At 48.0% G+C, this 15425-nt stretch overlaps 1 protein-coding gene across 1 annotated transcript in view; it reads right to left on the bottom strand.

Moving 5' to 3' along the window:
- Window positions 1–15425, bottom strand: part of ITGB5 (integrin subunit beta 5) — a 59988-nt gene that overhangs the window by 10007 nt on the left and 34556 nt on the right. The window contains exon 10 of the mRNA XM_032693320.1: window positions 13608–14037. Coding sequence (XP_032549211.1) covers window positions 13608–14037 — 430 coding nt within the window. The remainder of the gene's footprint in view (window positions 1–13607; window positions 14038–15425) is intronic.

Raw genomic sequence — 15425 nt, forward strand, 5'->3', positions numbered from 1 at the left:
GTGTTTCAAGACACCTCTGCACCAGCAGCAGTCTCGTGATGCAGGACATCACCCTGGACTTTAACCTCCTTCAACTTTGAGATTGTACATTCTCTATTAAAGCCAGTTTGTGAAGCCAAAATACATTCATTATGTTCCCCAAACATTACAAGAGATATTTTCTTCTGTTCCCACCCTTGAAATAAGACAAGCTTAGAAGTTTAAAAGACGGGAAATTAAATGTTCCCTTTGAATTTGATAACATACTTTCCAGGCAGCTCTTATTAGGGGGCTAACACAGAACACATATCAGGGAGGCTGCAGAAGGATGCTGGGAGGGTGTAGCAGAGGAAAGCAATGCTTTTGTGGGGGAAAAGCAGTCCCTACAATAAGTTTGACTACTCTGGGATCCATCAGGGCAGGAGCCATGGGGTGCATTGCTTCTTGGAGGCATCCTCTTCCCTGCGAGGCCACCAAGGTGAACTGAGACCCACAGCCCAGCCGGTGCTTCCTTCTCTCTCTCTGCCCTGAAACACAACCCCATCCCACTGCTGTGTCCTGGCTGGGCTGCACCTCTCGCTGTCACTCAGGCAGCTTTTGGCAGGACATCCAACCATCCTCATTTCACCCCAGCTGCCTCTGCCTTCCCCTCTCAGCTGCCCACCAGGATGACAGCCATAGGCCAAATCCTCCCTGCCCTCACCCTGGCACCACAAAAACCCGGGCTGGCATTCCCACACCAGCGTTGTGTCTTGCTCTGGTCCCCAAGCAGAATCATTGTTGAACTGGGATAGCAGCTTCTGGCAGAAGCTTCCAGCCTCTGATCCTGATTTCATCCCAGGCTTCCTGAGAGCAGGCTGTGACCCTGCTGAGCAGGACAGCCCGTCTGCCCTCCATGATAACTGTCCACCTTTTAGGAATTGTACCAAGAGGTCTGAAACTCAATGCACTAAAAGCTCTCTCACTAAGGATTTTGATAGAATAGAATGTGGTTTTCCTAAAGCTTCCTACTTCTGGGGATGGCAAAGTTATGCAAAAATACCAGCTTTCTTTTGAAAGAAAAAATATCATCTCAGCTTTTATGGAGAGGGCAAAAATGTTTGAAAACAAGCCCCCTTCAACACTTTTTTTTCAAACCTTCTAGAAAATTAAATCGATGTGCCTACCACACAACAAAAAGAAATCCTCATGATTTTTAAGCCAGTTTCTTGGTTTCTGAGAGCTCGGGAGGGGAAAGATCATACTGTATTTTCTTCCCATTTAATCAAGCCACTTATTTTTTTTGCCTCTGTGCTCACACCCAGACTTTGGGTCAGGACCTCCAAAAGGCTGTGCTGTTGTCATTTTTGGTTACTTGAACAACTAGTTTGAAATAGGAAAAGCCCCAAAGGAAAAACAATTAAGAGAAATAAGTTATGGCAAACAATTTCCAGATTCCCCGGTGCCATCCCTTTAAGAAGCCCTGGCTGCTGTGCCCAACACCTTGAGAGCCCCAGTGCAGAAGCCAACATTTGTTTTTACTTCTGAGGGGTGGATTCATCAAAAACATCTGCTTATGAGAGAAGTCAAACCCTATTGATGCAGAGCATTGCTTGAGCATCAGTTTTGTACCAGATCAGCCAGTCTCTCAGCAGAAGTGCTCGAAATTTGTGGGAGAGGCTCTGTGATCGGTACATTTTGAGTGGGAGGAAGAAGGGCAGCAGAAGAGGCTTTGGACACTTGGAAAACACAGACCTTTCTGTTTGGGAAAGGGCTATGGTAAGACACAGCGCCTGCTTAGGCAAATAAATCATCCTACTGATCTCCTTCCATGACTCAAAGCAGCCAGCACTGCACATCAAGAGGCCAGGCAAGGCGAGGTGAGGCAGCCTGCCCATGGCACAGCTCAGGTCCATGGCTCTGCCAGATGGTCGGCACCACTAGGGAGTCAGGAGAGCTCAGGAAATTTTAGACAGTGAGGATGGGTTTAGGATCCATTCCCTGGGTCATGACAGTCTGGCAGTGGAATCAATGGTGGCAGGTTGGCCAGAGCATTCCCAATCCCTGGAGCCTGCTGAGCATAACAACCTCCTTGTGAAAGCCAGGCTACCATGTAAACACAGACAGACGAATGTCAAGGGACCAAGGTTTCTGTGTAATCTGAAATTCATCTTCTGACTGCCTCCATTCACACCAGAAGAGAGCTTGCCCACACATTTATCCACAACGCAATACTGAAGCAACAAAACAAACACTAAGAGGTCAGTAATAAGTAAATAGTGTTTTTCTGAATGTTATTTACACCAGACACCATGGATCTGTGCATCTTTCAATTGCAATGGATATTTATATCCTGGAGCATATGGGTTTGACCAAGAACTGCCAAGGCTTTAAATAAGCCTTTATTTCAATCCTAGTGCTGGTTGAGCTCACCAGTCATCAAAAATAGCATCAGAGATGCAGACTAATGAAACCAAAGGTTAAGGAATAAATACAGGCTTGAGCTGCTAATTTAGCCATGGGTACCAGAAGCCCCATCACCAGCTCGACATTACTGACAGTAATCACGGTGCAGCACTGCCATTGCAAAAAAAAACCCACCTCAGTATGCCAATTTCTCATTCACTTGGGAATTTCTGGGTTAAATCAGAACTGGACAGGAAGACAAGGTTTTGGAAACTGCTTTCTCATGAAGGCAGCTAAAAGCAATCTGAGGCAGGCGGATTTCCTGTGGCAGCCCTGGCCAGCCTTTCCTCATTTTCCTTCTCTCTGCTGCAGAAGGGGAGGTGAAATGCAACCACAAGATATGGCTGATGATCCACCAGAAAGCCAAAATGGGCAGCAAGGACTCATTTCCTGAAAGAGATCTAAAGCTGCATTTCTTAAAATAAAGCCTTCCTTTTTTTTTTTTTCTTCAAGTAAACTCAGCACTTCACAAATCTCTTGACTTCTGCTTACGTTAGTGCCTCAGCCAAGCCTGCCACACGTGGCCTTTTGGATGGAGACCCAGAGCTGGGAATTGGAGCTTCTAAGTCCTGCTGCCAACTCTGCTACCAATGCAGGGAAAGATATAGGGCAAAGGCTGCAGTCAGATCCTCCCAGAGACACAAGCGCTTCATCCTGAGTGGGGACAGTTGGGATGGGTGTTTGAGCCATAGGCCCAAATACCATCCCAACACATTGGGCACATGCTCATCCTTGATTTTGTTACCCCTTAAGTAGCTGACATAGAAGGCACTGCAGGAACTGCTAACAATTCACATCATTCCTTAAGCCGGATTGGAAGATAGGGGTGTGTGGGAATCCTCCGGGGTTTCCCCCCTCCTGTGTTTCCCTCCAAACCTCTCACTCAAGAAGTGCCACTGTCCTTTTCTATTGACCTTGATCTCTTCACATGCAAGTGTTCATTGGGTCTACCATAGGACGCACCAACACCTCTCCCATAGCAGTGCTCCTCTCTCCAGCCAGCTCTCCAGCCCCCTAACAGATGAGACTTGCTCACGGATGAAACCCCTCTGGATGCAACTCTCTCCATTTGTTTTCTTTCTCCTCAAAAAGTCTGACAAATAAAGGTGCTTGACAAGAAAAGCATTTTCCACTTGGCTCTCCCAGCCCTGCCCAGATACCACCAACACCCATGGGTCCAGAAACAGGAACTTCTCCACCATTTACATACTTCTTCGCCCATCTCTGCCCAGGTCTGCTTATACAACCCTGCACTTGGCCTTCAGCTTTAGTCACTGTGAAGGCTCTGGAAGATTTAGAAACGTCAGGGGACATATGGTAACCATGCACTTTGCTGAAAGGCAGATAAAGGTCTTGAGAAAACCTATAGCTCTGCAACCCTTCCACTGAGGTATGGTGCTCCCAGGAAGGACAAGCTTCATCTTCCCTGATGCCTGAGCAGACTACTACCAGCTCCTACTGCACAAAAATCCTCCAGATATGTTCTTAAAATAAAACCTGACTCCAAAACAAAGCTGCATGATCCCAAATCCCTGAACTCCAGAGCCAAACTCTATGGTTCAGGTCCATCCTTCAAATGAAAAGCAGACTAATTCCCATCCTGCTGAAGCCCAAGTGGGCTGAATGTCCTTTCAGCTGGACCTCGTTGAGAGGAGTGGGCTCTGGAGCAGAGAGATATTCTTCCTCTGCAAAATTGAGTGCCATGGGAGCCTTGCCCAGTTCTGTGTTTGGATGCAAACACATAATCTGTGATGCAAGTTCACCAAAGGTCTATGGTTTTGGAACAGATTTTTTCCCTTCCCAAAGTACCTGGAAGAAGTTAGAATATCACTCAAAATAAGACCAAAAAAAAAAAAGGAGAAAGAATGAACCCACAGCCTGCACTGCATTTCCCTTTCACGTCAATTATTTCAAGCCAATTTTTTAAACCAAACTGAGCAAAATTCACAGGTTTTCATTGCATGTGAACAAGAAATGCAGACACAGAATTTCACTCACCTGCTAGTGGGAGGCTTTCATCTGCCTCTAAACTCCAAATGCAATGTTCATTTCCAAATGTGCATTTCTGTTAATTACTTTCATCAGATGGACCAAATTCAAATGCCAAACTCAGTGAGACACTGGCCAGAAGACCATTTAAAGGGAGTTTGTTCTAACACCATCTTCTCTCTTTGGGGAGTGAGTGGGCTTTATTTTCTGAGTTCATCTTGGTGGGGTTTTTTTGGAGCTTTCTACAGGGCTCCTGGCTGTGGGAGGGGGCAGCTGCAGCAGGACAGGGGGTTTGGGTACCTGCATGCACCATCAGATGACACCCCAACCCACATGCTGTGCCACTTTAAGAGCAGAGACCCAGAGACGGGGCTCTGGCTCCCATAAAGACGTCAAAGACGTCACTTCTGTATTCTTTAATTCTGACCGGGCATTTAATGCCTCATTAGCATTCATTAACGCTTGCAAAAGGTCCGCTCAAGGACAAGGAGAAACCACAGTGAAAAGAGGCAGGAACAGCAGCCCTCTGTGTGGGTTGGTCCTCAAGGAGCTGTTGCCAGATTTGGGAAGAACTGCAAGACTTGGACAGCAGTGAGAGCCCAGTCAGGGAGAAAGGAGGGGTAAGAAAGGGCAGCTTTGCCCTTTCGTGCCAGGAATGGAAACTCTAGTGAGCAGTACTTAATACACTGGCAAGAGAAAGTCCAACTCAGTTGCTGTTTCATTGTGAAAGACCAACACAAAGCCCTGGTGTGAGCAAGGTGGGGCAGACAGGGTATGCCTGCTGCCAGGAACACCAAGGAAGGTGAGGAATAAACACAGCACTAAGCACAAACACAAACAGAAGTATCATTTGTGTTCCTGTAAGAAATCCATGCAAAGATCATAAAATATCTCAAGTTGCAAGGGGCCCAGAAGGACCACACAGAGTCCAACTCCTATATAATCAATGTTATTTAATAGGCAACAATATAATGCTAATGCCTAGTGGCACAATACCTAATAGTGCATTTATTTACTGTGAAAGAAATGCAGAGGAGCATATACATCGAGCACAGAGCATTCTGCTAAGAACCATCCACTGCACTGACGGGCAGCCTCCAACCTGAAACACAGCACGGGAGGTCATTAACAGCACAATTAGAGGAGGGACTAGGCATTTTTACACTGCAGCTACAATCACTGGCCATGCTTTCACAGGTCACAGCAAGCAGATGAGGGTCACCCCGTGCTGTTTGCCCCAGCCCAGAGGCCATTTGAACTCTGGGATGTTCAGCCTTTTGAACCGGCACAGAGCAGGATGGGGAGCTTCACGCTCCTGGAGGGCAGCGGCGCATGACTCAGGATTAAACTGGAAAGAGAACAGAAACCAGGCTAAAGGGGAAAAAATAAATTTGGAGAAGAAGAAGAAGGGAGAAATTGGGGAAGGATGGAAATGATACCGTAGGAGGAAGTGTCAGGGAGGTTTCAGGAGCCTCCCAAGGACTGGAGATGTGAGGAAACACATGCACTGAGTCAGCCCCATTCACATCCAAAAGGCCACTGAGTATTTGCGTGCTAGACTTCATGAAGACGAAATTTGGAATGCAAAGCACCTCCCACATGGCTCTCAGCCCCTCTCTACATCAGGGCTATGAGCCACAGCTCCTGCAGATGAGCACACCCAGAACACTGTGGGACACCCTGCAGTTGATGCTCAGGAACCCTTTGCTTGCAAGAAAAAGTCAAATACTGCTACAGAAGAACGCCACTGCCAGCCAGCCACTCACACAGCTTAAGGGTGGAATCTCTCTCCACCCTTTCAAATTATCTGAGAGCTTGGGGCTGGACATCCCTGCTTGCCAGCACAGAAGGTGCCTCTCTGGTGCAGGGTACAATGGGGCACTACAGGCTGCCCGCAGTGGGCAGGCCCGTTCCGTACATGTCTCTGTCATTTCTCCTCCTCTTCACACTGTGTAAAGAGTGGAGAGTTTCTCAATGACACTCCACACTAAAGCCTGAGAGGTTTCAAGTGTTGCTCTCAGAGCTCACTGCAGTCTGGCAAAGCATGGCCAGACCCACCCTTTCGGGAAGGCATCGTGCAAAGCAGCCTGGGATCACCTCAGGGCTCAGACATCAGCTCTTGTCACCAGGACAAGACCTAAAAGCCAACATCCCACATGTGTTGGCAGCAGCAGGCACCTCCACAGTTCCTTTCTCACTTGCAGAAATGTTTTCCAAATCACTGCTTAAGCAATCACGTGCCATCTGCCCAAAATGTTGCAACAGCATGGCAGCCCCATGCTCTGCAGGAGGTCAAGCAGGAATGCAGGAATACCAACAGCTGATATCAGAAAAGATCTCATAAGTAGGGCGAGAGCAGCATCGGTTTGAGTGGGATGAAGGTGGATTCAGGTGACTGCTCCTCCAGGTAATCTCCATCACAGTCCTCAGCCCTGCCTGCCCCTGCTGACCTGGACCTTACATTTTTTAGGCTGAACCACAGGATGGAAGTAAATGGAGCTGACCTAAACCTTCCATTTCTTTACACTAATCCATGTGATCAGAGTAAGTGGAATATGCCCAGCTTCACAGTTTAACCCCAGAAAAGGAAGAGGACAACAGAGGTGCCCCATTTGATTAATTTCTTACTAAATGTTTGCAATCTATTCTTATGGGAGCCAAAATGTTTCACAGCTGGAGGGGGGATGTAAGCTGGAGAGGGGATGCTCACCCAGGCGCAGGTAGTCTGGCCTCAGGTCCTCACAGATACGGGACACAGCAAGTGAAAGATTTATTTTTCCTTCTTATTCAGGTGGATTATTTTTGTTTTATCCACATTTGGGACAGAGCCTTTAGCTGAGCAGCTTCTGCAGGTGACAAAAGCAAAGGACAAATAGGAATGCAGCAAGAAGAAAGGTTTTTAGGAAGCTCTAGGATAAACATGCAGTCTGACTGAGTCTTGATCACATCTTAAGAGAGAGATGTTACCACAGTGCCATTGTCTTGTTATTTATTGTGGCCATAAGGGCCCCTGGGCTATGCAGTGGTTCTGTAGGCAGGAGACCTGAAGCCAAGTTTGCTGGCTGCTAAGGAGTAATGGGCACCCTGTGCCCACACAGCGTGACCACATCTACATACTTTTGTGTCTCATAGCCCAGACTCAGCTGGTTTTTAGCTCCTTGTCACCTACCCTGCTCTTTGGTGGGGAAAAGGGACATTCAAAGTCCTACAATCCACCCCAATGGAAAAGGATTTTGGCTCAGAGGACTTTACCTGGTTCTGTTCACCCCAATCCACTCCCCTGCCCTGCAGCCCTGACAGCACACGCAGCTGCAGCCGCTGACCGGCCCCCTGAGCTCCCAGCCTGCTGCTAATGACTGGGACTATTACAGAGCAACTGGTACTGTGAGGCTGCAGCTCAGTGACCCGAGCTGACACTGCATCCTCTGTCACCAAAATAAGCCTCAAATATGGTGGTAGATGTGTGCTCCCCATCCTCCTCCCACACGGGAACCAGAGAGGGATTGATCTGTGAGGCAGCTGCCCCAGCGACAGAGCTGCATGTCCCTGCAGCTGCATGGCTCACAGCTGCACTAGCACTTAGCAACTGCCAAAAGATTATTTTTAACTTCCATATTTATATGGTCATTTTATCTCTCCCCTTCAGGTCTTTTTTTTACTAAGCAGTGCTCAGATTCCACCTTTTTACACAAACTAAATAAAAAAAAAGACCCAAATCAAAAGCCTAAAGATAACAAGACTTGACATAACTTAAAAGGAAACACTGCAGATGTGGTTTAGGCTCTGTTCCCTATCTTCTTTTTGCCACAGGCCAACCTCTTCCCTTGTGGCAGGGGTACATTTGCTTCATGCCACCCCACCCACAGCATAGCCACAGACAGCGGGCACTAAAGAATCTTCCCTTCCTCCCCAAACCACACTCAACCCACCACCTGCACCTTGGAAATTAATAAATCAACTACCCATTTCTTCTTCTGGTAAAAGCTTACATATTAGGAATGAAGACAATTAAGACCAAAAAAACCACGCTGGTATGCATCTGAAAGATGTGGATCACCTTTATTCTCCCACCTGAGCTTTCACATGCACACCAGTATCCTCTGTCCAGGCACTACCACCGGGTAGGTGAATAATAACTACAAAGGTGTGTGGGGAATAAAGTCTATTTCACTAAGATGTGTTCATGAGCATAGTGATTTGTACAGTAACAGACCCAACCTGAAACCCCAGAGTGGAGATACCAGCAGTACCATCAAACCCAAGTGTAACTCTCAAAGCTCGGGGTTGTAATGCAGGACCAGAAACTCGGGCACTGGCACCAGAGCCATTGTCTCACCAGATGCCCTCAAACACAGCACTGTTAAATGCCATTACGGTGCTTGGGACAGGGAACACCAAAAACAAATTGTAAAAGCATGAGTGAGATTTCTAACTTGAGGCTATGTTAGAACAAACAGATAGCCTTATCTCCCTGGGCTTTAGTAAAGGCTAAAACTCCCTGAGCTTCCCCATTTACTAAAACCAAGAGAGGAAGCATTCAGAAGTAAATACTGAGGACTTGTACATCCTCAGCAGTTTTTGAAGTGGTTTCTGGAGGGCAGCTGGAGTCGCATTGCATGTCAGCTTGGTTACTCTCTGCAAAATAAGCAGTCACTTTCCAATGAGCTGTCCCTTCTCACATCCCATCACAGAAGTGATTCTGGCACTTGCATGTACTTGCAGATTTGACACTTTATTGCTGAGCTGAGTTTTTTGTGTCACTGGAAGCCTTGTGCCGGCAAGTGAGGCCATTCTCCATCTCCTCTGCTCCGAGGCATCGTGATCACACTGTTCTTTAGCCAGCCACAGTCTTTAGTCACCTGAACCAGTTAAGATGCTCACAGGAGCTTACAAGCTAGAGAGACTTTCCAAGGCTTGATTTACAGGTGCATAGCATTTATAAATCTGATTTATTGTCTAATTCTAAAAAAAAAGAAGACAAATCCCAAAAGATCTGATCCCAAAGCTGCGCCAACGTCAGCAGTTGCTGTGTTGCTCAGGCAGTATGGATTTTCCAGACAAATCCTTTGTGTTTTAGGGGGAGGAATGGCTGCAGTGTGGTGAGTGCTCTTCACTTACACCTCATTAGCGATGTGCCTGCGCACAACCAGAGTCCTGGGCTGAAGAGCACAGGACAACCACACAGGGAGCCAGGGAACAGTGGTGATGGGTGAGGGGAAATTTCTCTAGAGACACCATGATGCCATATTACTCTGCATCCCCCCATTCAAGAAAAGATAGGTCTGGGACAGTGAAGCTAATGAAGCTTGGCCTCTGGCAAGCCAGTCTCTCTTCATTAGAGGCAAATGTGTGATGCCCTCAGTGGGGCCTCTCCTCCCTCTTGCCACCTAGTTTTATGGCACCTTCAGGAATGCAATTAGCGCAGAGATGTTTCCTTCTTTGTCCAACTGCCTGGCAGGCAGCCAAGGGGTTCAAAAGCCTCTGGGTTGTGCAGCCAGCTGCCCCTTCCCCAGCCCAGCTGCAGGCAGGAAGGTTTTCAAACCTTCTCCCACAGCCACCCACACTTCAGAGCAGAGAGGCCAGAGAGATGTAGCGAAGGTTTCCATGCAAAAAGGCAACTTCTCCATCCAGATTAAAACTGGGAACAAAGCATTCTAGGATTTGGGAAGTGACTGCCTGCTTTGTCAGAGCATGGTGCTGTGGACAATTAGTTGCATTTCTTTTGGAAGAACAAAGCACTTGTGCAAGATGTCCCCCACAGCCCTTCCAAAAGCCAGATTAATGGTTTGAAACAGCTACTCTGGAGCTGTTAACTGGACTCGGGAAGCAGCAGAACAAATGCCACTGACTAAATGCCACTGACTAAGAGCTGGATGCAACTTGAATCAACATTTACGACATGTTATAAATGACTCCTTTTCCCACCTGCCTCACAGATGCAGGAGCCACGTTAAACCTCCCACTAACAGGAATTAAATTCTTTTTTCTTCTTTAGATTATCTCCCACCCAAAATCTGCTCTTCCACTTCATGGGGGGGCTACAAAAGCACAGGAGCCAAGGCAACACTGTCTGCAGGCACCTCTCCTCTAAAATGCTGACAAAATGAGGTGCCAATATTTATAAATGGATCCATGGATGAAAACACTTTTGCTGGCCAAAGGACCAAATACCAAGAGACAAGAAACAGGTTCATTTCAGACCATTTCAATCCTGCTCCGCTGTGGCTTTCGCTGGGAGTAGAGGATGCTTGAGCATAATATGCCACCTATCCCTGTGCCATGGTAGTGACTCGATGGGGACAGCTTTGCTACAGATCACAAAAGGAAGAAATGGCCAGGCTGGTTGGCAATGGGCTCACGGGGCATCTGAGCTGAGGCGAGCAAAAAGCACAGCCACGTATGTGCAAAGCAGTTTGCATGAGCAGATTTTTACCTCTCAGCTTGGAAAAATGTGCTTTCCTCCTGGTCCTCCCCCCCCCTCAGGTCAGGTTGGACTGGCTGCTTTCCTACTGGCTTGGTCTGGGATAGGCACTCAGAGGTTCATATCACCATCTCATTCAATAACTTGGGCAGGTGTGAGTGCATTTGGCGGGGGACAGCACAGCCTGTGTGCTACACCTCAGGTTGGATTCCATTGGGGTGAAAACGCTGTTCAAAATACAGTCATCAGTAAGGCACGGAGAGGTATTAAGTGCCTTCTATGCTACCAGAGGATTCATAGAGTATAAATAAAGCCCTTGACAACAGTGATGAGTTCCCCTCATGGGTGGAAGCCAAGGAACTCCCTAGCAAGGACAGAGACAACAGTGATCTGCAGCAAAATGACAGCTCCCTACATGCTGCTTTTTTGGTTTGTGCATTAGCTAAAACCCGTTGGTCTCCCCTTACAGTGGGATTCAGCCTGTACTGGGTACTAGGATGCCAGAGCCTTTCAGGGGCAGAAATTGTGCTCAGGAACAGATATTGTGCCCAGTGAGGGCAGAGTGGCACTTCACTCCCTGGAAGGAACTGGACACCCCATGCAACTGCCCTGGAAGTCATCCTGCCCCCAAGGCATCACCTAAACCCTTCTGGCTACCAAGTCTACACAGCTCAGTGCTGAGCTAAACACACAGTCTTCTTCAAGAAGGCTTCATTTTTAGGAAGGAGAGAGTTTGCATCTGCTAGAACTGCCCAGGGATGTTTGTGTAGCAGAGGGCTGTTTGTCAGGGGCAGCTTTGGACACAGTCCCCCCCACTCCACAAGCTCAGACACTTTTGGTAGGCTGGTGAAATCCCAAGCCTCTTGGCCTGACAGAACCACCTCAAAATGTTATGTCACTGGCCCAGCGCTTGCTACAGCTCAGATTTAGCATCGTAACTGCTGGAATTAAAAAAAAACCTAAACAATGAAGCCAACAAACCAATAGCAATAGAAATACCAGGAGGCATAGGGAGAACCAGCCCAGGCAGCCATGCCAGACTCCATCCCATTCCTGGAGCAAAGAGGCTGCTTGGCCTCAGCCTCCCCTTTTGTTTTCTTTCATAGCTATAAAAATAACTTTTAAACGACTTTTAAAAGCTTTGGCAGATCCGAAACCAGCTATGCTGCTCTTCCCAGCACCAGACACCCTCCACAGGGACAGAATCAAGCAGGTGCAGCAGAAGAAACGCAATTTGCTTTCCTGTGGAGCGGCAGAGCTCTGGCTCTCCTGCTGAAAAGGAAATTTGAGCAGAGGGGTGTCCTTCTCTTGCAGCAACTGCTACACCAGTAACCTCCAACCTCTCTTTATAGCACTGCTGCCCTTAAATATACTCCTTTTGGATGGGATAATGCTATCAAAGCAATATGGTTCTTTGGAGAACCCCCAGGCAGTACTGCTCTTAATTACTTCACAGCTGAGTTTATTTTTTCCCCCATCTACTTTCAAATACCTTTTTCCTGCTTGCTCACCCCTATTTCCGCTCCTGCATCAGCAGGGAGAGTCCCAGCCCTCCCAGTCTGGGCAGTCACTGTGGGAGGTGGTGCTGGCCTTTCTCACTGCTCTGCAGCAGGGAGCTCCAGGGCAATTCCAAAACCCAGAGTATCACCTGCCTTATCTTCAGCAGTGACAAAACAGGCTACAGGAAAATCAGCACAAACATCCTCTACCTATATAACAACACGATTGTCTCAAGCAGCCAGAAACTTGCAACCAAAGGGTGCCCCATCACTTACTGCCCAGCTCTGAAACGTGCAGGGTAAGATAAACAGCAGGGAAAAACCCTGCCAATTTCCTGGAGAAAACGTGAAAAATAGCTATTTTTTTCCAAGCTTACACTTGTTTCAGAAATTCTGTCCAGGATTTTCAGCTAAGGAAATATTTTACTTGCTTGAAAGCAGGCAAATTTTAAAAAACCCTTTGCCCAGATCCAACTGGGGGAATTATGTCTGGGGGCTAATCCAGGCAATTATGCGACCTTGGACTGACGAAGTTTTAAACCATTTCAGCAAACACAGCTAAATAACTCCTCTGCCTTTGTTTAAGCAAAGCTGACTGGCTACATCTTTCCCAATGAATTACTTGTTTTCCTAGCGGGAAGAAAAATCTATACATAAAATACCTTTAGGAATCTTTAACACAGCTTTTCTTTAATAAGTAACAGCCTGAAACACAACCTTTCTTTTCACTTGTGATGTACCAGGGGATTACTCCAAATGGTTCATCTTTAAAAAAAGATTGTTTCTGCCTAGGCAGGGAAGGATGGCTCACATAGAAAAAATCCAGCCTATGAAAACACCAAAAAGCTTCAGAGGATTCTGAAGCCTGTGTTAGTTTACTCTTTCCTAAGGATATATGTTAGTGTGCAAGAGATTTGCATAGTTACATCACAATAACACCAAAGCCAAGACTCTGCTCATCTCCGTGGGACCCAGGCAGCAGACAAGCCTGCAGGGAGAGAGCCTTTCACTCCAACACCTGCAAACCCAATTCTGATGGGGATAATGCAATTTTTGTTCTTTACTTTGGATGCACTTAAACCTCTCCCTCCTTTTTCCCCATAAGGAAAACTAAGAGAGCACAGATTTCTCCAGGAAACAGGGCAGATTTGGGCAGGTGGGGCAGGTGCAGCCCCTCACACACTGTGCACAGCCCAGCCCAGCAGCCTTCCCCACTTCAGGCCGGTTTCCCCACTGCCACAATGTGGAGGGCACGAGGGAGAAAAGGCTCCTACCTGAGCAGAGGACTCCCTTGTACCTGGCGCAGGAGAAGTCATCGCACTCGCAGAAGGGCCCGTAGATGTTTCCGAACTCGCTCTCGTAGCACAGGCACTGGTTGCAGCTGCACTCCCCTCTCCCGCTGCAGAGGGGTTTGCCCTCCGCCTCCCGGCACATGGCGTGGTGCATGTCCCCGCTGGCCCCCTCCTCGCACTCGCACCTGGCCCCCAGGTAGCCGGGGTCGCACTCGCACAGCCCGCAGGCGTAGGTCCCGTTGCCGCTGCACTTGCCGCTGGCGGGCGCGGCGCGGCCGGTGCAGCCACAGCGGCAGTTGTAGGTCACGGCCACCTCCAGCGTGTCCCGAAAGCCAGCGGGCTTGATGGTGAAGGTGTGCGAGGTGTCCTCGGCAGGGCAGCTCCGCGCCTCCACGGCCACCTCGAAGGAAACCTGGAGGGCAGGTTGAGATGTAGGTTAAGGGGCACGGCCCCAAAGCAGCCATCAGGGGTGCCCCAGGAAGGAAACAGCAGATGTCCTGAGGAAAATCCATGGAGCAATTCCATGGAGCAGGGACAACTCAGCGCATTGAGCTTCATTCCCAGGTGTGGAAAAAGCCCCCTAACAATTGCACATCCAGCAAGAGCACCTGCAGCTCAATGCACCAGCATCTGCCATGAGGGGTTGGACAACCTTAGCGTTTTAAAACTCTTAAATGTCAGCCATTTACAGCAATTTTCCCCATCAGGAACCGTTGGTTTCTGTGAGGTGGGAAGGAACCCACCTACTGCCAAAAAGAAACAGGGCAAAACTCTAGCAAATAGCCCAGTTTCCACACTGTTAAAAATAATAAACTCTGTCAGAACAAACACTATCAAATATCTAACCAGCACAGCACAAGGGCCCGCGGTGCCTACAAGATCATGGATTCAGAAGGTTTTATGGGACTCCTGATTTGCACATGGAGATGTGCACCAGCCACAAACTCCCAAGCTTTCAGCATGCCATTTTTTTTCAACAGGCCATTTTTAACGGATGCTTCTATCAAGACTGACTTCAGAAGAGTTACACATCATTATATGGTTATACATCAACCCCCTACTCATCTTATGTGGCTACAATCCAGTGTCAGCGATTTTCTCCTGGAGAAAACCAAGACCATATAATGGCTGCTCGTTTGGTCCCTAATTTAATCCTGTTGTTTGATGGGGCCAGCCAGCACTGCCCAGAGCTGCCTCGTAGCAAAGAGGATTAACCTTATTCCAAGGAAATGAGACCCTTTCCTTGGGTCTCATAATTCAGGAGGGAATTATTTCTCTCTGGAGATATTTGGGGGTCACCTCAAGTTCTCACTGTCTGCACTGTCCCACATATCAAGGGGTGATGTACAAAGGACGGCAGAGCAGCCACCTCCAGTGGGAGAGCTGCACTCCCAGGAAACCTCCCCTGACATCCCCCCCTTCCCAAGGCCTGAAGCAATTAGGATAGGAGTTCAAATTACAGAGGAGAAGGAGATCAGAAAGCAAGCTAAAGGGATCAGGGTAATCCTGCTCCCTTTCACCCACTGACACCCACAGCCCCAGGACTAAACCCCAGCAGATTAGGGTCCAGTGCCAGCATTATCCTCTTTGGGGAAACTTTCTTAGCAGGAGTCAAATCTTGATCCACATGGAAGCACTGAACAATACGGGAAGGAGGGACATGACCCCCACAATCCTGTGGCACACAATCCTGTGCAAGCACCTCTATACTCAGGGTGCACCTAAAACAGGAGTGGTACCAGTGCCAGCTCCCTGCTGTGCTCACTGCCAGACCTCTCTATAGCACAAATAGCAGTGGTT

The sequence above is a fragment of the Chiroxiphia lanceolata genome, chromosome 7, assembly GCF_009829145.1.
Source record: "Chiroxiphia lanceolata isolate bChiLan1 chromosome 7, bChiLan1.pri, whole genome shotgun sequence".
Taxonomy (NCBI): Eukaryota; Metazoa; Chordata; class Aves; order Passeriformes; family Pipridae; genus Chiroxiphia; species Chiroxiphia lanceolata.